Raw genomic sequence first — 25424 nt, 5'->3', positions numbered from 1 at the left:
CATGATGCGTCGCAGCCGGACAACCATGTCTTTTCTGAGCATGGAGGTAAGAAAAGGGTGGGGATGGGGTGCCTCAGGTTGGGGGGGGCGGAGAAAGAAGGAGGTGGTGTCGTGGCCCCTGCTGTTGACAAGATGGAGCCAAAGATCTGGTGGAAGGGAGGGGTCCATCCAGTCCAGCATCCTGTCTCACGTAGCGGCCAACCAGTTCCTCTGGAGGGCAAAAAACAGGGCAGAGAGGCCAAGGCCTTCCCCTGAGAAGAACCTCAGAAGAGCCCTGCTGGGTCAGACCAGGGAGGGTCCACCTAGTCCAGCCTCCTGTCTCACACAGTGCCCAACCAGTTCCTCTGGAGGGCCAACAGCAGGGCAGAGAGGCCTAGGCCTTCATAAGAACATCAGAAGAGCCCTGCTGGATCAGACCAGGAAGGGTCCATCTAAACCAGCCTCCTGTCTCACACAGTGACCAGTCAGTTCCTCTGGAGGGCCAACAAACAGGGCAGAGGCTGAGGCCTTCCCCTAAGAGGAACAACAGAAGAGCCCTGCTGAGTCAGACCAGGGAGGGTCCATCTAGCCCAGCATCCTGTCTCACACAGTGGCCAACCAGTTCCTTTGGAGGGCCAACAGGGCTCTTTTGATGTTTTTATGAAGTCCTCAGCCTCTCTGCCCTGTTGTTGGCCCTCCAGAGTAACTGGCTGGCCAGTGTGTGAGACAGGAGGCTGGACTGGACGGACCCTCACTGGTCTGATCCAGCAGGGCTCTTCTGATGTTCTTATGTAGGCCTCAGCCTCTCTGCCCTGTTGTTGGCCCTCCAGAGGAATTGGTTGAGGCCACTGTGTGAGACAGGAGGCTGGACTGGACAGACCCTTCCTGGTCTGATCCAACAGGCCTCTTCTGAGGTTCTAATGAAGGCCTCAGCCTCTCTGCCCTGTTGTTGGCCCTCCAGAGTAACTGGTTGGCCACTGTGTGAAAGAGGAGGCTGGACTGGATGGACCCTCACTGGTCTGATCCAGCAGGGCTTTTCTGATGTTCTTATGAAGGCCTCAGCCTCTCTGCCCTGTTGTTGGCCCTCCAGAGGAATTGGTTGAGGCCACTGTGTGAGACAGGAGGCTGGACTGGACAGACCCTTCCTGGTCTGATCCAGCAGGGCTCTGCTGATTCTCTGTTTTTTAAATTTCATGGAGTGGGGGGGAGGGCGCTAGTGCGCAGCTTGCCTAGGCCCCCAAAAACCCTAGCACCGGCCCTGCCGGTTGCACGGTGACGTTGCTGGGTTTCCAAGGCAAGAGATGTTCAGAAGGGGCTGCTCTTTGCCTTCCTTTGCATCACAGAACTCTGGACTTCCAGGGCAGTCTCCTATCTGAGAACTAACCAGGGCCCTGCTGGGCTCCAGAGATCTGCCTGTTCCAGCCGCCACAGCCTTTGCTCCCTCACCTGCAGAAGGCTCTTATTTCTACCTGGTGTCCCTCTCTCTCTCTCTCTCCCTCCTCCGTATGTTCCCTGGAGGTGAGCCATTAAGGGCGGAAGCTGGGCCTTTGAGCAGCTGGACAGAATGATTGACTGGCTGGGCATCAGGGCCATTAGCTGCAGACAGAAAGCCTAAATAGCCCCATTATTTTACACTGCTGCCCAGTAACAGGTGTGTGTGTGGGGGGGGGGCAGATGTTCTTCATGGAGCTAGAGCAAAGAAGCCAATGACTAAATCCCCTTTCCCCCCCAACTGCAGGAGCAGTGAAGCCTAAATCCTACAGGCGGCTGGTGACAAAGCAGAGGTTGGACTTTGTTTGTGTGCGGAAGGTCCTGGGTTCAAATTTCTCCAGTGAAAGGAACTCGGGGGGGGGGGGTTGGGAAGGTCTTTCCTGTACCTAAGCTTCTGTTGTACTGCTGCCAGTTTTTATTTATAGTACTTCCGTGATTTTTTTGGGGGGGGGCTAATGTTGCGAAAGAAGGAGCCCCGTGGCGCAGAGTGGTAAAGCTGCAGTACTGCAGTCCAAGCTCTGCTCATGATCTGAATTTCCCCCCGACTATGGGGTGCCGTCGCATCATGACATTTTCTTGACACACTTTTTACAGGGTGGTTTGCCATTGCCTTCCCCAGTCCTTGACATTTCCCCCCAGCAAACTGGGGACTCCTTTGACCGACCTCGGAAGGACGGAAGGCTGAGTCGACCTCGAGCTGGCTACCTGAAAACCCAGCTTCCGCCGGGGATCGAACTCAGGTCGTGAGCAGAGCTTAGGACTGCATTAGTTTCACAGAGCTTAGGAAACTAATGCAGGCAGTCTTCTTCTGCCTGCATTAGTTTCACATCTGTTACAAGAAAAACGGTATTATAGTGGCCTATTCCCCCCTCCCAGTTGTTATAAGGTGGGTGGGTAGGGGTGTGTGTGTAAAGTCCTGTTAAATCACAGCTGACTTATGGTGACTACAGCGAGGGGCTTCCGAGGCAAGTGAGAAGCAGAGGTGGTTTGCCTTTGCCTTCCCCAGTCCTCTACATTTCCCCCCAGCAAGCTGGGGACTCCTTTGACCAACCTCGGAAGGATGGAAGGCTGAGTCAACCTCGAGCCGGCTACCTGAAAACCCAGCTTCCGCCGGGGATCGAACTCAGGTCGTAAGCAGAGCTTAGGACTGCAGTACTACAGTCTTCTTCTGCTGCATTAGTTTCACATCTGTTACAAGAAAAATGGTATTATAGTGGCCTATTCCCCCCTCCCAGTTGTTATAAGGTGGGTAAAGTCCTGTTAAGTCACAGCTGACATGGTGACCCCAGCGAGGGGCTTCCGAGGCAAGTGAGAAGCAGAGGTGGTTTGCCTTTGCCTTCCTCTGCAGAGTCTCCCTTGGTGGTCCCTCCATCCAAAGACTGACCCTGCTAAGTTTCTGAGAACTGGTGAGATTGGGCTGTTCCTTGCTGCCTTCCGTCCCTATTGTAAAGCATGGGGCAAGCAAAAGATATAGAGCCCCGTGGCGCAGAGTGCTAAAGGTGCAGTACTGCAGTCTGAGCTCTGCAGTCTGAGCAGAGAGCCAGTTTGGTGTAGTGGTTAAGCGCGCGGACTCTTACCTGAGAGATCCGGGTTTGAAAACGTTGTGATGCGACGTTACCCCAGAGTCTGAGCTCCACAGTCAGAGCAGAGAGCCACTTTGGTGTAGTGGTTAAGTGTGGAGACTTATCTGGGAGAACCGGGTTTGATTCCCCACTCCTCCACTTGCACCTGCTGGAATGGCCTTGGGTCAGCCAGAGCTCTCTTATCTGGGAGAACCGGGTTTGATTCCCCACTCCTCCCCTTGCACCTGCTGGAATGGCCTTGGGTCAGCCAGAGCTCTCGTAGGAGATTGTAGGCCGCTCTGAGACTATCCTTGAAAGGGCAGCTTCTGAGAGAGCTCTCTCAGCCCCACCCACCTCACAGGGTGTCTGTTGTGGGGGAGGAAGGGAAAAGAGATTGTAGGCCGCTCTGAGACTCTATCCTTGAAAGGGCAGCTTCTGGGAGAGCTCTCTCAGCCCCACCTGCCTCACAGGGTGTCTGTTGTGGGGGAAAAAGGGAAAGGAGATTGTAGGGCGCTCTGAGACTCTATCCTTGAAAGGGCAGCTTCTGGGAGAGCTCTTTCAGCCCCACCTGCCTCACAGGGTGTCTGTTGTGGGGGAGGAAGGGAAAGGAGATTGTAGGGCGCTCTGAGACTCTATCCTTGAAAGGGCAGCTTCTGGGAGAGCTCTCTCAGCCCCACCCACCTCACAGGGTGTCTGTTGTGGGGGAGGAAGGGAAAAGAGATTGTAGGCCGCTCTGAGACTCTGTCCTTGAAAGGGCAGCTGCTGGGAGAGCTCTCTCAGCCCCACCTGCCTCACAGGGTGTCTGTTCTGGGGGAGGAAGGGAAAGGAGATTGTAGGGCACTCTGAGACTCTATCCTTGAAAGGGCAGCTTCTGGGAGAGCTCTCTCAGCCCCACCTATCTCACAGGGTGTTTGTTGTGGGGGGAGAAGATATAGGAGATTGTAAGCCGCTCTGAGTCTCTGATGCAGAGAGAAGGGTGGGCTATAAATCTGCAGTCTTCTTCTTCTCTGCTCACGAGCTGAGTTCGATCCTGGCAGAAGCTGTGTCCAGGTAGCCGGCTCCAGGTTGACTCAGCCTTCCATCCTTCCGAGGTCGGTAAAATGAGTACCCAGCTTGCTGGGGGGTGGGGAGTGTAGATGACTGGGCAAGGCAATGGCAATGGCAAACCACCCTATAAAAAGTCCACCATGATGCGACGTCTCCCCAGAGTTGGAAACGGCTGGTGCTTGCCCAGGGGACTACCTTTACCTTTAAGCAAAAGATAATGTGTCGTTCCTTTGCTTGGCCTGTAGGTGGGGCCTTTGTATTATCGGTGCTGGGGAAACAGCTGCTACAACAGGCCAGGGAGCTGAGCACCTCAACCAAGTGAATGGCTGGAACAGGGTGGGGGGGTGTTGAGGCAGGAACTCCTATATGAGACCCCACACCCCTGAAGTAGCCAATCCTCCTGGAGCTGACAGTAGGCCCTGTACGAAGAGCCCTGCAAGCTCCATGAGGATTGGCTACATCAAGGGGGTGTGGCCTAATATGCAAAGGAGATCCTGCTGCAAACACAGCCCTGGCAGGAACCATCTGTGAAACGAAGGCGGGGCCTTCTGCTTGTCTGCCACCGGATTGCCTTTGGAATCAGGGGCCAGATCTCAGGAGGGGGAGGAGGAGGTAGCTGGTTAAAGAGCAGCCCGGGCAGCTCTTGCAACTCTAAGGGGCCAGAGCCGGGGTGAGGTGGGGCTTGCCAAGGAGCCTGGTGCATCCCTGGGCCTGACCTCTAAAGACTCCCCCTCCAAAGACTCCTCTCATCGAAAGCCCCATGCAGGCTGTTAGCCGTGTTGGTCTGAAGCAACGGAACAACGTCTGAGTCCAGGGGCCCTTTGAGACCAACACGCTTTCATTCTGTGTGGGCTGCGTTACCCATGGAGGGGACTAGCCAGGCATCCCTCTTGGGGGCAGCAGCTTTCCAAACTAGGGTTGCCAGGTCCAATTCAAAAAATATCTGGGGGTGGAGCCAGGAGACTTTGGGGGCGGAGCCAGGAGGTTTTGAGGGCGGAGCCAGGAGACATTGAGGGTGGGGCCAGGAGACTTTGAGGGCAGAGCCAGTAAACTTTGGGGTGGAGCCAGGAGACATTGAGGGTGGAGCCAGGAGACTTTGGTGGTGGAGCCAGGAGACTTTGAGGGTGGAGCCAGTAAACTTTGGGTGGAGCCAGGAGACTTTGAGGGCAGAGCCAGTAAACTTTGGGGTGGAGCCAGGAGACATTGAGGGTGGAGCAGGAGACATTGAGGGTGGAGCCAGGAGACTTTGGTGGTGGAGCCAGGAGACTTTGAGGGTGGAGCCAGTAAACTTTGGGGTGGAGCCAGGAGACTTTGAGGGCAGAGCCAGTAAACTTTGGGGTGGAGCCAGGAGACATTGAGGGTGGAGCCAGGAGACATTGAGGGTGGAGCCAGGAGACTTTGGTGGTGGAGCCAGGAGACATTGAGGGTGGAGCCAGGAGACTTTGGTGGTGGAGCCAGGAGACTTTGAGGGTGGAGCCAGTAAACTTTGGGGTGGAGCCAGGAGACTTTGAGGGCGGAGCCAAGAGACTTTGGTGGCGGAGCCAGGAGACTTTGAGGGCGGAGCCTGGAGACTTTGGTGGTGGAGCCAGGAGCAAGGTTGTGACGAGCATCATTGAACTCCAAAGGGAGTTCTGGCCATCGCATTTAAATGCCTTCCCTCCATTGGAAATATTGAAAGATAGGGGCACCTTCTTGGGGGGGGGGGTCATAGAATTGGACCACCTGGTTCAATCTTTTTGAAACCTGGAGGGTGTTTTGAGGAGAGGCACCGGATGCTATGCTGAAACTTTGGTGCCGCTACCTCAAAAAACAGCCCCCCCAGAGCTTCAGCTACATGCAGATCCATTCCCAATTAACCCCTATGGGGATCGGTCCCCATAGGGAATAATGGAGTGCCCAGCGGACGTTTCCCTCCCCCTTCACTTTCTGCTGACCCTGAAGTGGGGGGAGGGCCTCCGAGCTGGGGGATCTCCTGCCCCCACCTGGGGATTGGCAACCCTATTCCAAACCAAGAGCCTGCGCAGCCTGAAGAGAGTTGGGGGGGGGCTGTCTCCTCTAGCTGGGCCTCTGTCCTCTGAGTGGGGACCCCCCCTCCAGGGTCTCGGTAGCAGAAGGTTCCCCACCCCGACCTGCAAACCTCCAAACAGGGCCCCTTGGAGCTGGGGCCTTCCCCAAGCTGAGCAGGTGATTCAACAGGGTGCTTTCCCCCCCGCACAGAGAGCCAGTTTGGTGTGGAAAGCCAGTTTGGTGTAGTGGTTAAGTGTGTGGACTCTTATCTGGGAGAACCAGATTTGATTCCCCACTCCTCCACTTGCAGCTGCTGGAATGGCCTTGGGTCAGCCAGATCTCTCTTATCTGGGAGAACCGGGTTTGATTCCCCACTCCTTCACTTGCAGCTGCTACCATGGCCTTGGGTCAGCCATAGCTCTGGCACAGGTTGTCCTTGAAAGGGCAGCTGCTGTGAGAGCCCTCTCCAGCCCCACCCACTTCACAGGGTGTCTGTTGTGGGGGAGGAAGTGAAAGGAGATTGTAGGCTGCTCTGAGACTGTCCTTGAAAGGGAAGCTTCTGGGAGAGCTCCCTCAGCCCCACCTACCTCATAGGGTGTCTGTTGTGGGGGAGGAAGGGAAAAGAGATTGTAGGCTGCTCTGAGACTCTTTGGAGTGGAGGACGGGATATAAATCCAATATCTTCATCTACCTCACAGGGTGTCTGTTGTGGGGGAGGAAGGGAAAGGAGATTGTGAGCCGCTCTGAGACTCTTTGGAGTGGAGGGCGGGATATAAATCCAATATCTTCATCTACCTCACAGTGTGTCTGTTGTGGGGGAGGAAGGGAAAGGAGATTGTGAGCCGCTCTGAGACTCTTCAGAGTGGAGGGCGGGAGATAAATCCAATATCTTCATCTACCTCACAGGGTGTCTGTTGTGGGGGAGGAAGGAAAGGGAGATTGTGAGCTGCTCTGAGACTCTTCGGAGTGGAGCGCGGGATATAAATCCAATATCTTCATCTACCTCACAGGGTGTCTGTTGTGGGTGGAGGAAGGTAAAGGAGATTGTGAGCTGCTCTGAGACTCTTCGGAGTAGAGGGCAGGATATAAATCCAATATCTTCATCTTCTTCACAGCCCAGATGCTGCATAATTGATGCATAATAGGAATTGAGAAATAAGTGTAGCTCCAGGGCAGGCTGTTGTGCTGCACAGTTGATGGCGGGGGCGGGGGGGAATAGATGGGGCTAAATTCCTCCCCGACTCCTCCTCCTCTCCCCCCCCCCCTCTTGCTCTGCACTACCTGCAGGCTTGCTCTCCCCCTCTCTCCAGAGCCAGTTTGGTGTAGTGGTGAAGTTCATGGGCTCTTATCTGGGAGAACCGGGTTTGATTCCCCACTCCTCCACTTGCAGCTGCTGCAATGGCCTTGAGTCAATCATCGCTCCCGCAGGAGTTGTTCGTGAAAGGGCAGCTTCTGGGAGAGCTCTCAGTCCCACCCACCTCACAGGGTGTCTGTTGTGGGGGAGGAAGGGAAAGGAGATTGTAGGCCACTCTGAGACGCTGTCCTTGAAAGGGCAGGTTCTGGGAGAGCTCTCTCAGCCCCACCCACCTCACAGGGTGTCTGTTGTGGGGGAGGAAGGGAAAGGAGATTGTAGGCCACTCTGAGACTCTGTCCTTGAAAGAGCAGCTGCTGTGAGAGCCCTCTCAGCCCCACCTATCTTACAGGGTGTCTGTTGTGGGGGGAGAAGATATAGGAGATTGTAAGCTGCTCTGATGCAGAGAGAAGGGTGCCTCACAAGATGTCTGTTGTGGGGGAGGAAGAGAAAGGAGATTGTAGGCCGCTCTGAGACTCTGTCCTTGAAAGGGCAGCTTCTGGGAGAGCTCTCTCAGCCCCACCCACCTCACAGGGTGTCTGTTGTGGGGGAGGAAGGGAAAGGAGATTGTAGGCCGCTCTGAGACTGTCCTTGAAGGGGCAGCTTCTGGGAATTTTGGGCTTCATCCAGTCTTTTGAAAATTTGGACATTGGGTTGTCTTTAAATGACTGCGGGTGAAGGGGTATGTTCTTTGTCTGTGATTTATGCATGGAATGTTTTCTGCACAATTGAATATATTCTTCTAGTGTTTATTACAATTGGTTATTAGTACACATAATTTAGAGGCTGGTTTTCGCGGACGTATATTACCTTGATTCCCTGCTCTATTATACGCTGCTCCTTGTCAGTTGCTCAATCCCCAGGTGAGGGCAGAGGGATCCTCTGGTTTGGAGCCCCTCCCCCTGCTTCAGGGTAATCAGAAAGTGGGGGGGGGAGGAAATGTCTTCCGTGCACTCCATTATTCCCTGTGGAAACTGATTCCCATAGGGCATAATGGAGAATTGATCCACAGGGCTCTGGGGCGGCTGTTTTTTTGAGGTAGCGACACCACATTTTTAGCATAGCATCCAGTGCCATCCCCCAAAATACCCTCCAAGTTTCAAAAAGATTGGACCAGGGGGTCCAATTCTATGAGCCCCCGAAAGAAGGTGCCCCTATCCTTCATTCTTTCCAACGGAAGGAAGGCATTTCAAAGATATGCGGTCCCTTTCAATGTGATGGCCGGAACTCCCTTTGGAGGTCAATGATGCTTGTCACACCCTCGCTCCTGGCTCCACCCCCAGATATTTCTTGCATTGGACTTGGCGACTCTAGCCCCAGGGCGGAACAACCAGCTGCTAGGCATTAGGCCTTGATTGCCAATTAGAGGCTGGTGGGCTAGTCCAAGAGGAGTTTTCTCCGCCTGGTTTGAGTCTTCCGGGCGGCTTGCTTAGGTAAGGAGCAATGTTCCCTCTAAGCTGCAGAGTCTTGGGAGTAACAATTCTGCTTTGTGAGCTGCCAGCATCGAAGCTGAGAGCTGTTGCAGCAATGAGCGTGCTCCGGGGTCATCTTTCCTGAGCTCAGACAAAACTGTGCGAGCTGGAGGTTAAAAATCCGTGAGCTGGCTCACGCTAACTGAGCTTAAAGGGAGTGCCTGTGTAACTCTGGTACGGCGCTGTGGTGACCTAAGGGTCAGTAAGAATATTATTGGGAATCCTGGTGGGAGCGCTTGTGAAACTCTGAATCTTTTAGCTCCCCACAATTGTCCTGAGGGTCAAGGTAGGGTTGCCAATCCCCAGGTGGGGCAGGGGATCCCCCGGTTTGGAGGCCCTCCCCCCTCTTCAGGGTCGTCAGAAAGCGAGGGGAGGGGAGGGAAATGTCTGCTGGGAACTCTGTTATTCCCTACGGAGATTTATTCCCATAGAAAATCATGGAGAATTGATCTGCGAGTATCTGGGGCTCTGGGGGGGGCTGTTTTTTGGGGTAGAGGCACCAAATTTTCAGTATAGCATCTAGTGCCTCTCCCCAAAATACCTTCCAAGTTTCAAAAAGATTGGACCAGGGGGTCCAATTCTATAAGCCCCAAAAGAAGGTGCCCCTATCCTTCATTATTTCCTGTGGAAGGAAGGCATTGAAAAGGTGTGCCGTCCCTTTAAATGTGATGGCCAGAACTCCCTTTGGAGTTCAATTATGCTTGTCACAGCCTTGATCTTGGCTCCACTCCTAATGTCTCCTGGCTCCACCCCCAAAGTCCCCAGATATTTCTTGAATTGGACTTGGCAACCTTAGGTCAAGGTAACTAGTACAGTAGCCGATTCCCAGGTAGAGACAGGAGATCCTCCATTTTGGAGGCCCTCCCCCCCACCCTGCTTCAGGGTCATCAGAAAGTGGGGGGAGGGAGAGAAATGTCTGCTGGCCACTCCATTATTCCCTATGGAGACTTATTCCCATAGGGAATAATGGAGAATTGATCTGTGGGTATCTGGGGTTCTGTTTTTTGCGGGGGGGAGAGCTGTTTTTTGAGACAGAGGCACCAGCATAGCATCCAGTGCCTCTCCTCAGAATACCCCCCAGGTTTCGAAAAGATTGGACCAGAGCCCAAGATTGGGACCATCCCAAAAGGGAGCGTCTGTGGAACTCTGAACTGTTTAGCTCTCTACAATTAGCCTGAGGTAACTAGACAGCTTTTAAAGCTTTTTGTTATTTTGTGACATGGTGTTGGAAGAATACCTGTACGGTCAGAATAAATTTTTCCAAGCGGGCAGCCGTGTTGGTCTAAAGCAGTTGAACAAAGCGGGAGTCAAGTGGCGCCTTTAAGACCAACCCGATTTTTATTTAGAACGGAAGCTTTCGTGTGCTCTTAAGCACACTTCCTCAGACGAGGAATCCGGCACAGTGAGCAAAGCCATATATAGCTGAGCAGAGCCGTACAGAGCTGGTAGGCAGTGGCCCAGAATGCAACATGGTATGGATTTAAGAACCAATGACAGTGAAGTAAAATTATCTGGTAGGCAGGGGTTTAGAACGTAAAATGGTACAATGACAGAATAGTAAAATTAACAAATGGAGCAAACCTTTGATCTGAGTAGCATGAGCATGCGAAAGCAGCAAAACAGCAGTATGCAGTAAAATTAACACATTTTTGTTTAACCTTTTGAAGGATGGTTAGTGGCTTGCAGAGGGACCGGTGCCTTTTGGCCCTACTCAGAAGTGAGTGTGAAGGCCATAAGCGTCTCTTTGGTTATCTGGAGGCTGTTGATCCCTCAGGGGAACCAGGGTGGATTGGGCCCTGCAAAACATACCGGTCTGGTGGTATTAACCTTGGGAGAAGGTGGAACAACTTTGCTTCCCTCTTGGGATTCGTCTTAAGGTATCCTGGTAGTCAGTTCCTAGACTGGCCTCCTCGCAGGAAGCTGAGAGGTGCCTGGAGCGTCTACTGGGCGCCACACCCCTACCTGACCTCAGTTCCTCAGAGGGAGAGGGAGGCTGCACCTAGGGTTGCCAATCCCCAGGTGGGGGCAGGGGATCCCCCAGTTTGGAGGCCCTCCTCCTGCTTCAGGGTCACCAGAAAACGGCCAGGGGGAGAAATGTCTGCTGGGCACTCCATGATTCCCTAGGGAGACTAATTCCCCTTATTGGCACCAGGGACTGGTTTTGTGGAAGACTATTTTTCCAGGGACAGGGGGGGGGGGAGGGCGGCAGCGGTGATAGTTTTGGGATGATACAATTGTGTACTTTATTAATTTGGCATGGTGTGCAGATTCTTATCTGGGAGAACTGGGTTTGACTTCCCACTCCTCCACTTGCACCTGCTGTAATGGCCTTGGATCGGCCATAGGTCTCATAGGAGTTGTGCTTGAAAGGGCAGCTTCTGGGGAGAGCTCTTTCAGCCCCACCCACCTCACAGGGTGTCTGTTGTGGGGAAGGAAGGGAGATTGTAGGCTGCTCTGAGACTCTGTCCTTGAAAGGGCAGCTTCTGGGAGAGCTCTCTCAGCCCCACCCGCCTCACAGGGTGCCTGTTGTAGGGGAGGAAGGGAAAGAAGATTGTAGGCCGCTCTGAGAGTCTGTCCTTGAAAGGGCAGCTTCTGGAAGAGCGCTTTGAGCCCCACCCACCACACAGGGTGTCTGTTGCGGGGAAGGAAGGGAGATTGTAGGCTGCTCTGAGACTCTGTCCTTGAAAGGGCAGCTTCTGGGAGAGCTCTCTTGGCCCCACCCACCTCACAGGGTGTCTGTTGTGCGGGAGGAAGGTAGAGGAGATTGTGAGTCGCTCTGAGACTCTGAAATTTGGAGTGGAGGGCAGGATATAAATCCAATGTCATCTTCTTATTATTACTACATTGTAATATATAATGAAATAATTATACAACTCACAGCCTCGTTGCTAACAGGCCACAGACTGGTCCCGGTCCATGGAGCAGGGGTTGGGAACCCCTGCCCTAGGGGATAATGGAGGATTGATCCATGCGTATCTGGGGCTCTGCAGTGCCTCTCCTCAAAATACCCTCCAAGTTTCAAAAGGATTGGACCAGGGGATCCAATTCTATGAGCCCCCAAAGGAGGTGCCCCTATCCTTCATTATTCCAAATGGAGGGAACGCATTTAAAAGCTGTGCGGTCCCTTGAAATGTGATGGCCAGAACTCGTTTTTGAGCTCAATTATGCTTGTCAAAACTTTGCTCCTGGCCCCGCCCCCATGACTCCGGGCTCCACCCCCAAAGTCTCCTAGCTCCACCCCCAAAGTCCCCAGATATTTCTTGAATTGGACTTGGCAACTCTAGCTCCACCCCTTCTGAGCCTCTCTCTTTTCTGTCTTTAGACTCCCCTACAATTGCACAGGTCTTCCTCTGCCCTGAGTCGGAGGTTATCCCATTTCCTTTAACTGTCAGGTTGGCCCCTGGGTCAATCTAGATTTGTGCTCAGTACAGGCCTTTAGGAAGCCGGCAACCAAGGCACGAATGCCCGTCCCGGTGTTTGGAACGCAGAGGTATATTCCCTTTGAACACGGAGGCTCCATTTATGGAAACAGATGGGTAGCCCAGGGCAAGAAATGGTGGTGCCAACTAGCAATGCGCCCTCTACGCTGTGGAGTCTTGTGAACAAAAATTCTACCTTGTTAACTACTGGCATTAAAGTTGTGAGTGCCTGATTTGGCTGCGGCATCATTTAGTTTGCTCAGGAGCTATTTTTCCTGAGATAAGACAAAAATATGTGATCTGGAGGCTAAAAAACTGTGAGCTGGCTCACAGTAACTCAATCTAGAGGGAACACTGGTGCCAAGATGGTCTGAGGAGCACTCCATTACATAAGAACATGTCATGTTGGATCAGGCCAATGGCCCCTCCAGTCCAACACTCTGTGTCACATAAGAACATAAGAGAAGCCCTGCTGGATCAGGCCAGTGGCCCACCCAGTCCAACACTCTGTGTCACACAGGGGCCAAAAACCCCAGGTGCCATCAGGAGATCCATCAGTGGAGCCTGGACACTAGAAGCCCTCCCACTGTTGCCCCTCCCAAGCACCAAGAATACAGAGCATCCCTGCCCTTGACAGAAGAACATAAGAGAAGCCATGTTGGATCAGGCCAATGGCCCCTCCAGTCCAACACTCTGTGTCACACAATGGCCAAAAAACCCAGGTGCCATCAGGAGGTCCACCAGTGGGGCCAGGACACTAGAAGTCCTCCCACTGTCCCCACCACCACAAGCACCAAGAATACCGAGCATCACTGCCCCAGACAAGAACATAAGAGAAGCCATGTTGGATCAGACCAATGGCCCATCCAGTCCAACACTCTGTACACACATGGCCAAAAATCCCCAGGTGCCATCAGGAGGTCCATCAGTGGGGCCAGGACACTAGAAACCCTCCCATTTGCCCTCCCAAGCACCAAGAATACAGAGCATCACTGCCCTAGACAGAAGAACATAAGAGAAGCCATGTTGGATCAGGCCAATGGCCCATCCAGTCCAACACTCTGTGTCACACAGCGGCCAAAAACCCCAGATGCCATCAGGAGGTCCATCAGTGGGACCAGGACACTAGTAGCCCTCCCACTGTGCCCCCCAAGCACCAAGAATACAGAGCATCCCTGCCCTAGACAGAAGAACATAAGAGAAGCCATGTTGGATCAGGCCAGTGGCCCATCCAGTCCAACACTCTGTGTCACACAGTGGCCAAAAAACCCAGGTGCCATCAGGAGATCCATCAGTGGAGCCAGGACACTAGAAGCCCTCCCACTGTTGCCCCTCCCAAGCACCAAGAATACAGAGCATCCCTGCCCCAGACAGAAGAACATAAGAGAAGCCATGTTGGATCAGGCCAATGGCCCATCCAGTGTGACACTCTGTGTCACACAGTGGCCAAAAACCCCAGGGGCCATCAGGAGGTCCATCAGTGGGGCCTGGACACTAGAAGCCCTCCTATTGTGCCCCCTCAACCACCAAGAATACAGAGTATCATGGAATACAGAGCATCATTTATCTCCCCTGTCCTGTTTCCCTAGAAATCCCGAGAGCCTCTGGACCTGGGGCCCTGCGTTGTGGCATCCTCCACCAGTGCAGTCAAGCGGCGCTTTTCTGGGACCCCTCTGCTCCCGCCTTTGGCAGGCAGACATGTGGCCACTACGGACCTCAGCCAAGAACCAGAGCATGGAAGGGTCGTTTTTACCATTGAGGAGGACACGTCTGAAGGCGCAAAAGACCACCATGTGGCCAGGTACAGTTTGCTATGGGGATGGGGAGAGGGGCTGACTCAACATCTCTATAAATGATTTGGATGAAGGAATAGAGGGAATGATTATTAAATATGCAGATGATACTAAACTGGGAGGGGTTGCAAACACAGAAGAAGACAGAAACAGGATACAGGATGACCTTGACAAGCTGGAACACTGGGCTGAAAGCAATAAAACGAATTTGAACTGGGATAAAGGTAAAAGTTTTGCATTTAGGTAGGGAAAATCCAATGCATGGTTAAAGGACGAGGAAGACTTGTCTTGGCTGTGCCAAAAGGGCAGGGGCGTAGCCAGGATTTTAAACATTAGGGGGCTTTTTAAAAAGTCAGGGGGCGCCCTTTCCCATCCACTGTGGGGCTTGCTGCTTTTCATAAGCTTTCTTCTGGCAAAAAGAGGGGAAACAGGCTGCACCCCAGAGGCCCCTCTGTAAGTCAGGAGGCCCTGCCCGGAAGTCAGGGGGCAGTGCCACAGGCCGCTCCCTCCCCCCCCCCCCCCCGTGGCTACAGGCCTGCAAAAGGGTCTTAGTGGACCATACGCTGAATTTGAGCCCACAGTGTGATGCAGTGGCTAAAAAGGCAAATGCAATTTTGTACTGTATTAACAGAAGTATAGTGCCCAGATCATGTGACGTGATTATGGTATTGGTTTACTCTGCTCTGGGTAGGCCTCACCTAAAGTATGTCAAGCACGAGTAGTTCAATAATAGAGTCCTTTGTTTTGAATCAAAGTTATCTTCTTTATTTACCGTAACTCCAAGTTGCATATAGAACATTGTCTTTGAGAAGACTGAGGAACCAGAGACTACAGAATGCTATATAGGGTATTGTAAAAATTACACAAAAGCAGACGTTCTAAATAAAAATGGGTTGGTCTGAGATGAAATGGGGGAGTTACAGCCCAGAGACACAGCTAGACAATTCTGCTAGATAAACATCCTTTGCCAGATGGCTACAGGGACGTGAGAAAGGGATTGTAGGTGATGGAGGGCAACCCGGGCTCTTACGTGACAACACCTCAGCCTTTTTAAGAGACAAATAACTGTGCTTGACATACTGCCCCGCCTTAGGCCCTCCCTCGGGGTTTCTGTGGAAATTTGGCATAGAATTGCTTGATCAGGGTTGGGGCCTCTACATCAGTTTGGGCGACCCACTCGCCTTCCCCAACCCAGTCCACCGTTGTTCAAATGAAGAGAGAGTTTCTGGTGCTTTCCCTCCTGGCAAAGAGGGGAAGGGTTTCCCCTCATATCCATTTACACACCATAAACTATGCACGCATCATTTATATCTATTCTGCGAATGGGAGCAATTCAACCCAATCTGATTGTTGATGATTAATGAAGCATCACAGATATTGTTCTAGCACTGCGTCGGTTCGTTCTGTCTACCCGTCTGTCTGAGGGTGGTAGGCAGTTCTGTCCTTGCTCTATGTGAGCCAGTTTACAAAACTCCCGCCAGAAGTTGGCAACGAACTGAGCTCCCCTGTCGCTAATTAGATAATGCGACACCTGGATCGGGGCGGCTCAGCGGTGCTGTTATTATTAAATCTGTCAGCCGCATTTGATACGGTTGACCATCAGCTACTGTCTAGCCGCCTTGCCGACATGGGGATCCGGGCGTCCGCCTTCCAGTGGTTGGCCTCCTTTCTCCAAGATCGGGGACAAAGGGTGGTGATAGGGGAGGAATCATCCCAAAGGCACCCGTTTATATGTGGTGTGCCACAGGGTACGGTTCTGTCCCCGATGTTATTTAACATCTATATGCGCCCCTTTGCCCAGATTGTCAGGAGGTATGGGCTGGGATGTCACCAATATGCAGACGACACCCAGCTCTATCTATTGATGAGTGGCAAGTCCGATTTACCCTGGAAAATCTAGACCTGGCTCTTCAAGCCGTAGCATCTTGGCTCAGGCTGAGTCGATGAAGACGGAGGTTCTCTACCTGAGCCGGGGTGGTCCGGGGGGGGGGGGAGATCCATCTGCCGACTCTTGATGGGGTGTCACGAATACCGGCTCCTATGGTCAAGAGCTTGGGTGTGCTCCTTGAGTCCTCTCATACAATGGAGGCCCAGGTAGCAACCACTACTAGATCCGCTTTTTTTCATCTCTGGCGGGTGCGGCAGTTGGTCCCTTTCCTGGAGCATGACAACTTAGCAATGGTGATCCATGCTACGGTCACCTCAAGAATAGATCACTGCAATGCTCTCTACAAGGGGGTACCCTTGACGCTGACTCAAAAACTACAGCTAGTGCAGAACGCTGCAGCACGGCTGTTAATGGGGCTCCGTTTCAAGGTGTTGGTATTGACCTTTAAAGCCCTCTATAGTCAGGGGCCTATCTGCGGGAGAGCCAGTTTGGTGTAGTGGTTAAGTGTGCGGACTCTTATCTGGGAGAACCGGGTTTGATTCCCCACTCCTCCACTTGCACCTGCTGGAATGGCCTTGGGTCAGCCATAGCTCTGGCAGAGGTTGTCCTTGAAAGGGCAGCTGCTGTGAGAGCCCTCTCCAGCCCCACCCACCTCACAGGGTGTTTGTTGTGGGGGAAGAAGGTAAAGGAGATTGTGAGCCGCTCTGAGACTCTTCGGAGTGGAGGGCGGGATATAAATTCAATATCATCTTCTTCTTCACATGTTCCCCAGAGAGCACTGCGTTCAGGGACAAAAAAATCTATTGTCCATCCCTGGACCAAAGGAGGCTAGGTTGAGCTAGGGCCTTCTCAGTGGCAGCACCAGAATTGTGGAATGCTCTCCTGGAGGCCATAAGGGCCCTGCGGGATCTTTCCACTTTCCACAGGGCCTGTAAGACTGAACTGTTTTGACAGCCCTTTGATATCTAGACAGGAGAGAACTGCCACCCGACATCATACAGAGTATTAGGCGATCACCGTCAGAAAAGAAGAATTTGCCTATATTGTAGTGATACAGCACCACGAAATGTTTTTAAAATCTTAAATTGTAATTATGTTTTATTGGTTTTTACTGGTTTTAACTTGTGGATATGAATGTTGTCAGCCGCCCTGAGTCCGCTTGCAGAGAGGGCAGGATAGAAATTTAAAGTAATAATAAATAATAAATAAATACCTTATCGAAGATTTCAGGTTTTCACGGCTGGTAACATCATTAGGGTTTGTAGAATCTTTCGGGCTCAAGTGCCGTGTTCTACTGGAGAAAGTTTTCCTTCCAGACGTTTCGTTCTCGGGAACGAAACGTCTGGAAGAAAAACTTTATCCAGTAGAACACGGCACTTGAGCCCGAAAGATTTTACAAACCCTAAATAATTACCTTATTAGGGAAGGAGCGTATTCGTACCATGTGCTGGAAAAATAGGTGTGCTAATTTCTTGGCGGTGGGGAGTTTTGAACAGGGAATGAAATGAGCTTGCTTAGAGAAAGTGTCCGCTATTACAAGGATTATGGTTTTCCCTTGGGAGGGGGGCAGTTCTACAATAGTCCATAGAAACCATCAACCAGGGGCGAGCGGCTGATTCCAAGGGTTGGAGGAGGCCAGGAGGTTTCCCGACACTCCATTTAGCCATTATGCAGATGGAGCAGGAGGCTACGTATTCCGAGATGTCTTTCTTCATGAGCGGCCACCAAAATTGCCTATTAACCAGGTGTAACGTTTTAACGTAGCCAAAATGACCGGCCGTTTTGTTATCATGGCATTTTTGTAGCACTTCCTGGCGCATGCTTGCTGGTACATAGTTTCCCCTCCTTGTACCAGGGCCCCCCTTCCCCTTGTTCCACTCCCACTGGCTTTGAGTCCCCTTCTTTCTCGACCTCTACTTTGAGTCTACTGATTCTCCATTTCTTGCCGGAGTCTTTGTGACCTGGTGGTGACCACCCCCACTAGGTGAGGCGGGGAGATCAAAGCGTCAATCACTTCTTCCTTTTGGCTATTGTGCTGGGGCAGGCGGGACAACGCGTCCACTAAGAAATTCTTTGTCCCCGGGATATGTTTCAGTTTGAAATCAAACTTAGAGAAAAACCCAGCCCAGCATATTTGTTTTTCTGTCAGTTTTCTCCGGCCCGTGAGGGCCTCTAGGTTAGGGGTGGCCAACGGTAGCTCTCCAGATGTTTTTTGCCTACAACTCCCATCAGCCCCAGCCATTGGCCATGCTGGCTGGGGCTGATGGGAGTTGTAGGCAAAAAAAACATCTGGAGAGCTACAGTTGGCCACCCCCTGTTCTAGGTTTTTGTGATCAGTCCAAATCTCAAAAGGAACTCATGCTCCTTCTAGCCAAGATCGCCAAGTTTCCAATGCAAATTTTACAGGAAAGATTTCCTTGTCCCACACCGATCAGTTCCGCTGGTTGGGGGAGAATTTCCTAGAGATGTAAGTGCATGGTCTGAGAGCCCCTTCCTCATCTAGTTGCATTAAAATTCCTCCTACGGCGATGTCACTGGCGTCACATTGAACCACGAAGCTTTTTAGTTCATTGGGGGTGTACTAGGACGGGTTCACTAGTGAACAATCTCTATAAGCGATTGAATGCGTCTTGGCATTTGCTTGTCCACGTGAGCTTAGCTCTGGGACGTTTTGCCTCTGGCCCCTTTCCCTTCATCTTTAGGAGGTCAGTTAGGGGTAGCATGATATTGGCGAACCCCTGAATAAAATTTCTGTAAAAATTCGCAAATCCGATGAAGGATTGTAGTTGTCTACAGGTTTTGGGGGGCTCCCAGTTTAGTACTGCCTGTATTTTAGCTGGGTCCATTGCTAAACCCTTCCCCAAGACTTGATATCCCAGGTAATCAAGTTCTGTCTGGTGGAACTCACACTTTGATAGCTTGGAAACAGTTTGTGTTCATACAAGGTCTCCAGGACCTCCCGCACTAACTTGACATGGGACGGAAGATCCTCTGAGTAGATTATGATGTCATCCAGGTACACCACCACCCCTTTGTACAAAAACTTTCTTAGCACCCTGTTGATAAAATTCATAAACACCCCAGGGGCTCCTTGTAATCCAAATGGCATCACCAGGTACTCGAATTGGCCCATGGAGGTGTTGAATGCCGTTTTCCATTCATCCCCCTCCTTGATAAACACTCTAAAGTAGGCATCTCTTAAATCCAGTTTTGTAAATACCTTCCCCTTTGAGACTGTATTCTGGAGGTCTTTGATGAGGGGGATGGGGTATGCATTTGAAGCGGAAAAAGTGTTAATTTCATGAAAGTCCGTACAAAGTCTGAGCCCCCTGTCTTTTTTCTTGCGGAAGAGTGCTGCCTGGGGTGCCATGGCAGGGCGGATGAACCTCCGTTCCAGATTCTTATCCAGTATTGGAATTTGGGGTTCAAAGGGCAAAGCAGTAATTTCCCTCTACCTAGCAATAGCTGTCTCACACCAACCCGTGACCGAGATAAGGCCTGAGAAGTGCCTGAGATGAAATGGGGGAGTTACAGCCCAGAGACACAGCTAGACAATTCCGTTAGATAAACATCCTTTGCCAGATGGCTACAGGAACGTGAGAAAGGGACTGTAGGTGATGGAGGGCAACCCGGGCTCTTACGTGACAACACGTCAGCCATTTTAAGAGACAAATAACCATGCTTGACAGAGTACTGTGTTCAATTTTGGGCACCACATTTTAAGATATAGGCAAGCTGGAACGTGTCCAGAGGAGGTAACGAAGATGGTGAGGGGTCTGTAGACCAAGTCCTATGAAGGAAGGATCGGGTTGCCCCAGGTGGGACTGGGGATCAAAGCCATAAAAGCCTTTGTGAAAACCAGCCTAAAAAAAATTCAAAATTGCAAAGGTCTATGAAAATACAAATTTTCTTATAAGAATAACAGATTGGGTTATAGAATCAACCATAGACTCAACATATAGCAAGAACATCTGCTCCACCCGTTCCCAAAGTCTTTCAGATTGTAATAAATGCAAACTTTTGCAATAGGTGGGTCCGGGCTGTTTTTTCAAGTTGTAAATCTTCTCACAAAAATCCAACACTCCAAGCTGAAGAATTTCCAACACAGCTTGGCAAAAATTATATGTGCGACGAGGTTCTACTTGAACCCTCATTTCACTCCAGGCCTTGAATTCAGCAGGAGTGCAGCTTCTGAACCTTTCTAAGGGTTCCCCCTGTTCATCCCCACCTACCTTGTCCATTGAATAGTAGGTGCAGCTGCATAACAATCCCTGGATTAGGAGAGTGGGCAGCCAGCCAGCCACCAGGGGCTTTGCCACCCCCCGCAGCTGCCCTCATTAACCCCACCCATTAAACTCCACCCTTTCTCCACTTCTTATGTGAGGGTGGAGGTTGGCTTGCTGGCCTTTTGACTGGGGGGGGGGCAGCCCAGGAGAGCCCCAGGTGAGCGAGGCCTGCTTGGCCTGGCTGGATCTCTAGCCAGCCCAAGCAGGCCTTGCTCGCCTGGGGCTCTCCTTTCTTGCATCAGGTTGCTTTTGGCTGGTGGGGGGGGGACGGCATATGCTAACGAGCTATGCTAATGAGCTCCACCACCTATTTTTCTACAATACGACCCCTGTTTCACTCACTCCAGCTTTGACGAGCTGCGTGTAAAAAATACTTACGACGTAACAATAAAATAGCCTTTGGAAAACTTAAAGGCGCTACTGGACTCCTACTTTGTTCTACTGCTTCAGACCAACACGGCCGCCCGCCTGGATCTGTTCACACTGAGGCACTGCTGAAAATTAGTGGGACCGACTTCCAACTCAAAAGTGGACTTGGATTATGCCATTCATTGAGAGATTAAATAGACTGAAGTGTGTGTGTGCGTGTGTGTGTGTGGGTGGGAGGGGGAGAGAGTTAAGAAAGCTTACTTTCCCTATGAAGAAAGGTTGAAACGCTTGGGACTCTTTAGCTTGGAGAAACGTCGACTGTGGGGTGACATGATAGAGGTTTACAAGATAATGCATGGGATGAAGAAGGTAGAGAAAGGTACTTTTCTCCCTTTCTCACAATATGAGAACTCGTGGGAATTCATTGAAATTGCTGAGCAGTCGGGTTAGAGCGGATAAAAGGAAGTCCTTCTTCACCCAAAGGGTGCTAAACATGTGGAATTCACTGCCACAGGAGGTGGTGGCTGCCACAAGCATGGCCACCTTCAAGAAGGGTTTAGATAAAAATATGGAGCAGAGGTCCATCAGTGGCTATTAGCAACAGTGTGTGTATATATAATTTTTTTTGGCCACTGTGTGACACAGAGTGTTGGACTGGATGGGCCATTGGCCTGATCCAACGTGGCTTCTCTTATGTTCTTATGTGACACAGAGTGTTGGACTGGATGGCCATTGGCCTGATCCAACATGGCTTCTCTTCTGTTCTTATGTGACACAGTGTGTTGGACTGGAGGGGCCATTGGCCTGATCCAACATGGCTTCTCTTATGTTCTTATGTGACACAGAGTGTTGGACTGGATGGGCCATTGGCCTGATCCAACATGGCTTCTCTTATGTTGTTCTGTGACACAGAGTGTTGGACTGGATGGGCCATTGGCCTGATCCAACATGGCTTCTCTTATGTTCTTATGCTGCCCCCCTCCCGCCCAATTTGATTGACTTTCAAGATTTTTGATGGTGCTGAGTTTGCCTGTTCAGAAAGAGTGGCTTGCTTCTGTTTCTCTCTGCCGATCGTTCTTCTCTTTCCTTGCACAATTCTCTGCATGTGCTGGCGGGGGGGGGGGGGAGAGAAAAATTCATTGTGCCTCCTCCTCTAGCTGTAATCCTCCGTCTGGTTTCCTGCCCTCCGGTGCAGTTTTGAAGTCGGGCCTCTTCGAAGCGAGATGACGAATAATCCACTTTTTACGGCGGTTGTTGACGCTGGTGGTGTTTTGCAAATGTCTGGCGTGGAAAGAAATAACCTCGCAGGAGGCTTGAGCAAAGATTATTGATGAATGCGCAAAAGTAAGCTATAAGCCAAGCCTGAGAGGAGGCCCAAGGTCATGTGGTGAGCTTTTAGGGTGTGGGGTGGTGAGAAGAAGACGAAGAAGAAGAAGAAGAAGAAGAAGAAGAAGAAGAAGAAGAAGAAGAAGAAGAAGAAGAAGAAGAAGAAGAAGAAGAAGAAGAAGAAGAAGACGAAGAAGAAGACGACGATGATATTGGATTTATATCCCGCCCTCCACTCCGAAGAGTCTCAGAGCGGCTCACAATCTCCTTTATCTTCCTCCCCCACAACAGACACCCTGTGAGGTGGGTGGGGCTGGAGAGGGCTCTCACAGCAGCTGCCCTTTCAACAACAACCTCTGCCAGAGCTATAGCTGACCCAAGGCCATTCCAGCAGGTGCAAGTGGAGGAGTGGGGAATCAAACCCGGTTCTCCCAGATAAGACACACACTTAACCACTACACCAAACTGGCTCTCCCCCACAATCCTAGTTCACACGTGGTGGTGGGGGGCTGTTGCTGGCTCTGGGTTGCAAAGGGGAGGATCAGAGCAACAGCTGGTCAGAGACCCTGCTCGATTGGATCTTCCTGTTTCCAACTATGGTGGGAGAAATCCTGGACTATGGGAAGGTGGAGGTTTCGGAGGGAAGGGCTTCAGTGAGGTACGATGTCATACAGTCGACCCTCCGAAGCAGCCACCTTCTCCAGGGGAAATAATCTCTGTAGTCTGGAGAGCAGTTCTAATTCTGGGATATCTCCTGGCCTCACCTGGAGGATGGCAACCCCAATTCCAGCAGTGATTGTAACCTTGTGCAGCTTTTTGTGGGTTGTTTGCCTTTTGGTTTCTTTGGCATTTGGGACAAGGGTTGTGGAATAACATGCAAATGAGTTCCTGCTGGGCCTTTTCTACAAAAAGCTCTGGATGGCACAATGGTGATGTCAGGGGGCGTGGCGTAATATGCAAACGAGTTCCTGTTGGGCCTACCCAAAAAGCCTTGCTGTCCAGCAACTAGCATTGAGGACATGGCTGACAGCACGCCCCACCCCTTCTCATCCGTTAATCACAGGAACCCAGAAACTTTGAAGCAAATTTTCTAATGGCCTTTTTACTTGTTATGGGGGGAACCACTTTTGGTCACTGAAACACAACAACTCTGTCCCCTCCTGTAGCTTTCAGGAAAGGAGCCGGATCAGTCCAGGAATTTATTTTTTGCATTTCTTTTGTGCTCTGCACCCGTGTTGATCCAAAAGCAAAAGTATTTCCCTGTGGTTCCATGGAACAATGGTTGTGGAGAGACCAGGCTGACCAGGGGTCGTTTTGTAGAAAAATAGGTGGTGGAGCTCATCCAGGGATTGTTATGCAGCTGCACCTCCTATTCAATGGATAAGGTGGGGAGGAGGAGGGGGAACTCTCAGAAAGGTTCAGGAGCTGTGCTCCTGTGAGCTCCCGCTGAATCCATGGCTTGAGGCTAACTAAAGGACAAGAAACGAAACTACAGTTTGACCTAGGAGTATGGTCCCCTTCCTCTTTCCAGTGGAATTTTTTTGATTCCTTGGTAGCGGCATGGAAGGCAACAGCACATAGAGACATGCACAGGAAGTGGGCTTTGTCTCATATGTGGAGTTAGAATCATGGAATCATGGAAGGGACCTCCAGGGTCATTTTGTCCAACCCCCTGCACAATGCAGGAAACGCACAAACACCTCCCCCACAAATTCACAGGCTCTTCATTGCTGTCAGATGGCCATCTAACCGCTGTTGGAAAACCTCCAAGGAAGGAGAATCATAGAACTCTAGAGTTGGAAGGGACCTCAAGGGTCATCTAGTCCAATCCCCTGCACAACGCAGGAAACTCACAATCCCCTGCACAATGCAGGAAACTCACACCTCCCCCTAAATTCACAGGATCTTCATTGCTGTCAGATGGCCATCTAGCCTCTGTTTCAAAACCTCCAAGGAAGGAGAGCCCACCACCTCCCGAGGAAGCCTGTTAGAATCATAGAAGAGTTGGAAGGGACCTCTAGGGTCATCTAGTCCAACCCCCTGCACAATGCAGGAAACTCACAAACACCTCCCCCTAAATCCGCAGGATCTTTATTGCTGTCAGATGGCCAGCTAGCCTCTGTTTAAAAACCTCCAAGGAAGGCGAGCCCACCTCCTCCCAAGAAGGAAGCCTGTTCCACTGAGGAATCGCTCTAACTGTCAGGAAGTTCTTCCTAATGTTGAGCCGGAAACTCTTTTGATTTAATTTCAGTCCACTGCTTCTGGTCCTACCTTCCGGGGCAACGGAAAACAATTGTGTGGACTTTTTCACTGTTAGACTTCTTCCGTGATTGCGTTTTGTAACCAGCTGCTATTCTGGAAGCATTACTGTATGTTTAAATGTTGTGTTAAGTCTTTGTCACTAAAATATATGTTTGCACACACTTCGGTGCGATAATAAGGATATTTCCGGTGTTGATCGTATCATTCCACAAGTTCTCTCAGAGCTGTTCTCTTAGCAGCAGTTCTCAAAAAATCTCTCTCAGCCACCTCACCCCATAGGGTGTCTATTGTCGGGAGACGAAGGGAAAGGAGACTGTACGCCCTTCTGAGACTCTGAGTGAAGGGAGGGGTATAAATCCAGTCTCTTCTTCTTCGAAATCCCGTGCGCCTGGCAGGAGGAGAAGAAGAAGAAGATATTGGATTTATATCCCGCCCTCCACTCCGAAGAGTCCCAGAGCGGCTCACAATCTCCTTTACCTTCCTCCCCCACAACAAACACCCTGTGAGGTGGGTGGGGCTGGAGAGGGCTCTCACAACAGCTGCCCTTTCAAGGACAACCTCTGCCAGGGCTATGGCTGACCCAAGGCCATGCTAGCAGGTGCAAGTGGAGGAGTGGGGAATCAAACCCGGTTCTCCCAGATAAGAGTCCACGCACTGAACCACTACACCAAACTGGCAACTGGAGGAAAGACAGAGCAGGAGGAGGACCTCACAAAACCCCAGAGGCCTGCTTTGATGTAATCTCTAAATTGCAGGGGTGGGGTGGGGGTTCAAAGGAGTAAAGATACTCTGGAGCCCAGCCTTTCGTAACTGAAAAGATTGGGGGGAGGCTGAGAGCAGTTAGAGTATTTTCTTGTCCGGTGTGAGAGCCAGGGCAAGCGGGGAGACGTTTTCACAGGACCTTTCAGTGGCCCAGGTAATGCAAGATTTTGACCAATTTCGCACTCACCTTACTCTCACCTTCGTCATCTCAGCATGGCGCCTTCCGATTTCCCACTATCTGCCCCGGGACTGCAGCAAGCATTGGCGTTTTCACGCAGCAAACAGAAAAACCACTAAAACCCAGTTTGCTGCGCTTAAACGCCGATCCTTGCTGCAGCCCCGGGGCAGATAGTGGGAAATTGGAAGGATGTGGCGCTGAGAAGACAAACATGAGAGCGGCGTAGGGTGAG

General features: G+C 51.3%; 1 protein-coding gene across 1 annotated transcript; it reads left to right on the top strand.

The window, feature by feature from the left end:
- On the top strand, window positions 1-21995 carry LOC132567435 (cAMP-specific 3',5'-cyclic phosphodiesterase 4C-like). Its single transcript, XM_060233111.1, has 3 exons — window positions 1-46; window positions 13918-14129; window positions 21860-21995. Exons 1-3 carry the CDS (start codon window positions 2-4, stop codon window positions 21993-21995), a joined length of 393 nt encoding a protein of 130 aa, XP_060089094.1. The 5' UTR covers window position 1.
- The last annotated feature ends 3429 nt before the right edge of the window (window positions 21996-25424 follow it).

This window comes from Heteronotia binoei, chromosome 2, assembly GCF_032191835.1.
Source record: "Heteronotia binoei isolate CCM8104 ecotype False Entrance Well chromosome 2, APGP_CSIRO_Hbin_v1, whole genome shotgun sequence".
Lineage (NCBI taxonomy): Eukaryota > Metazoa > Chordata > Lepidosauria > Squamata > Gekkonidae > Heteronotia > Heteronotia binoei.
This window is presented reverse-complemented; position numbering and strand designations above follow the sequence as displayed.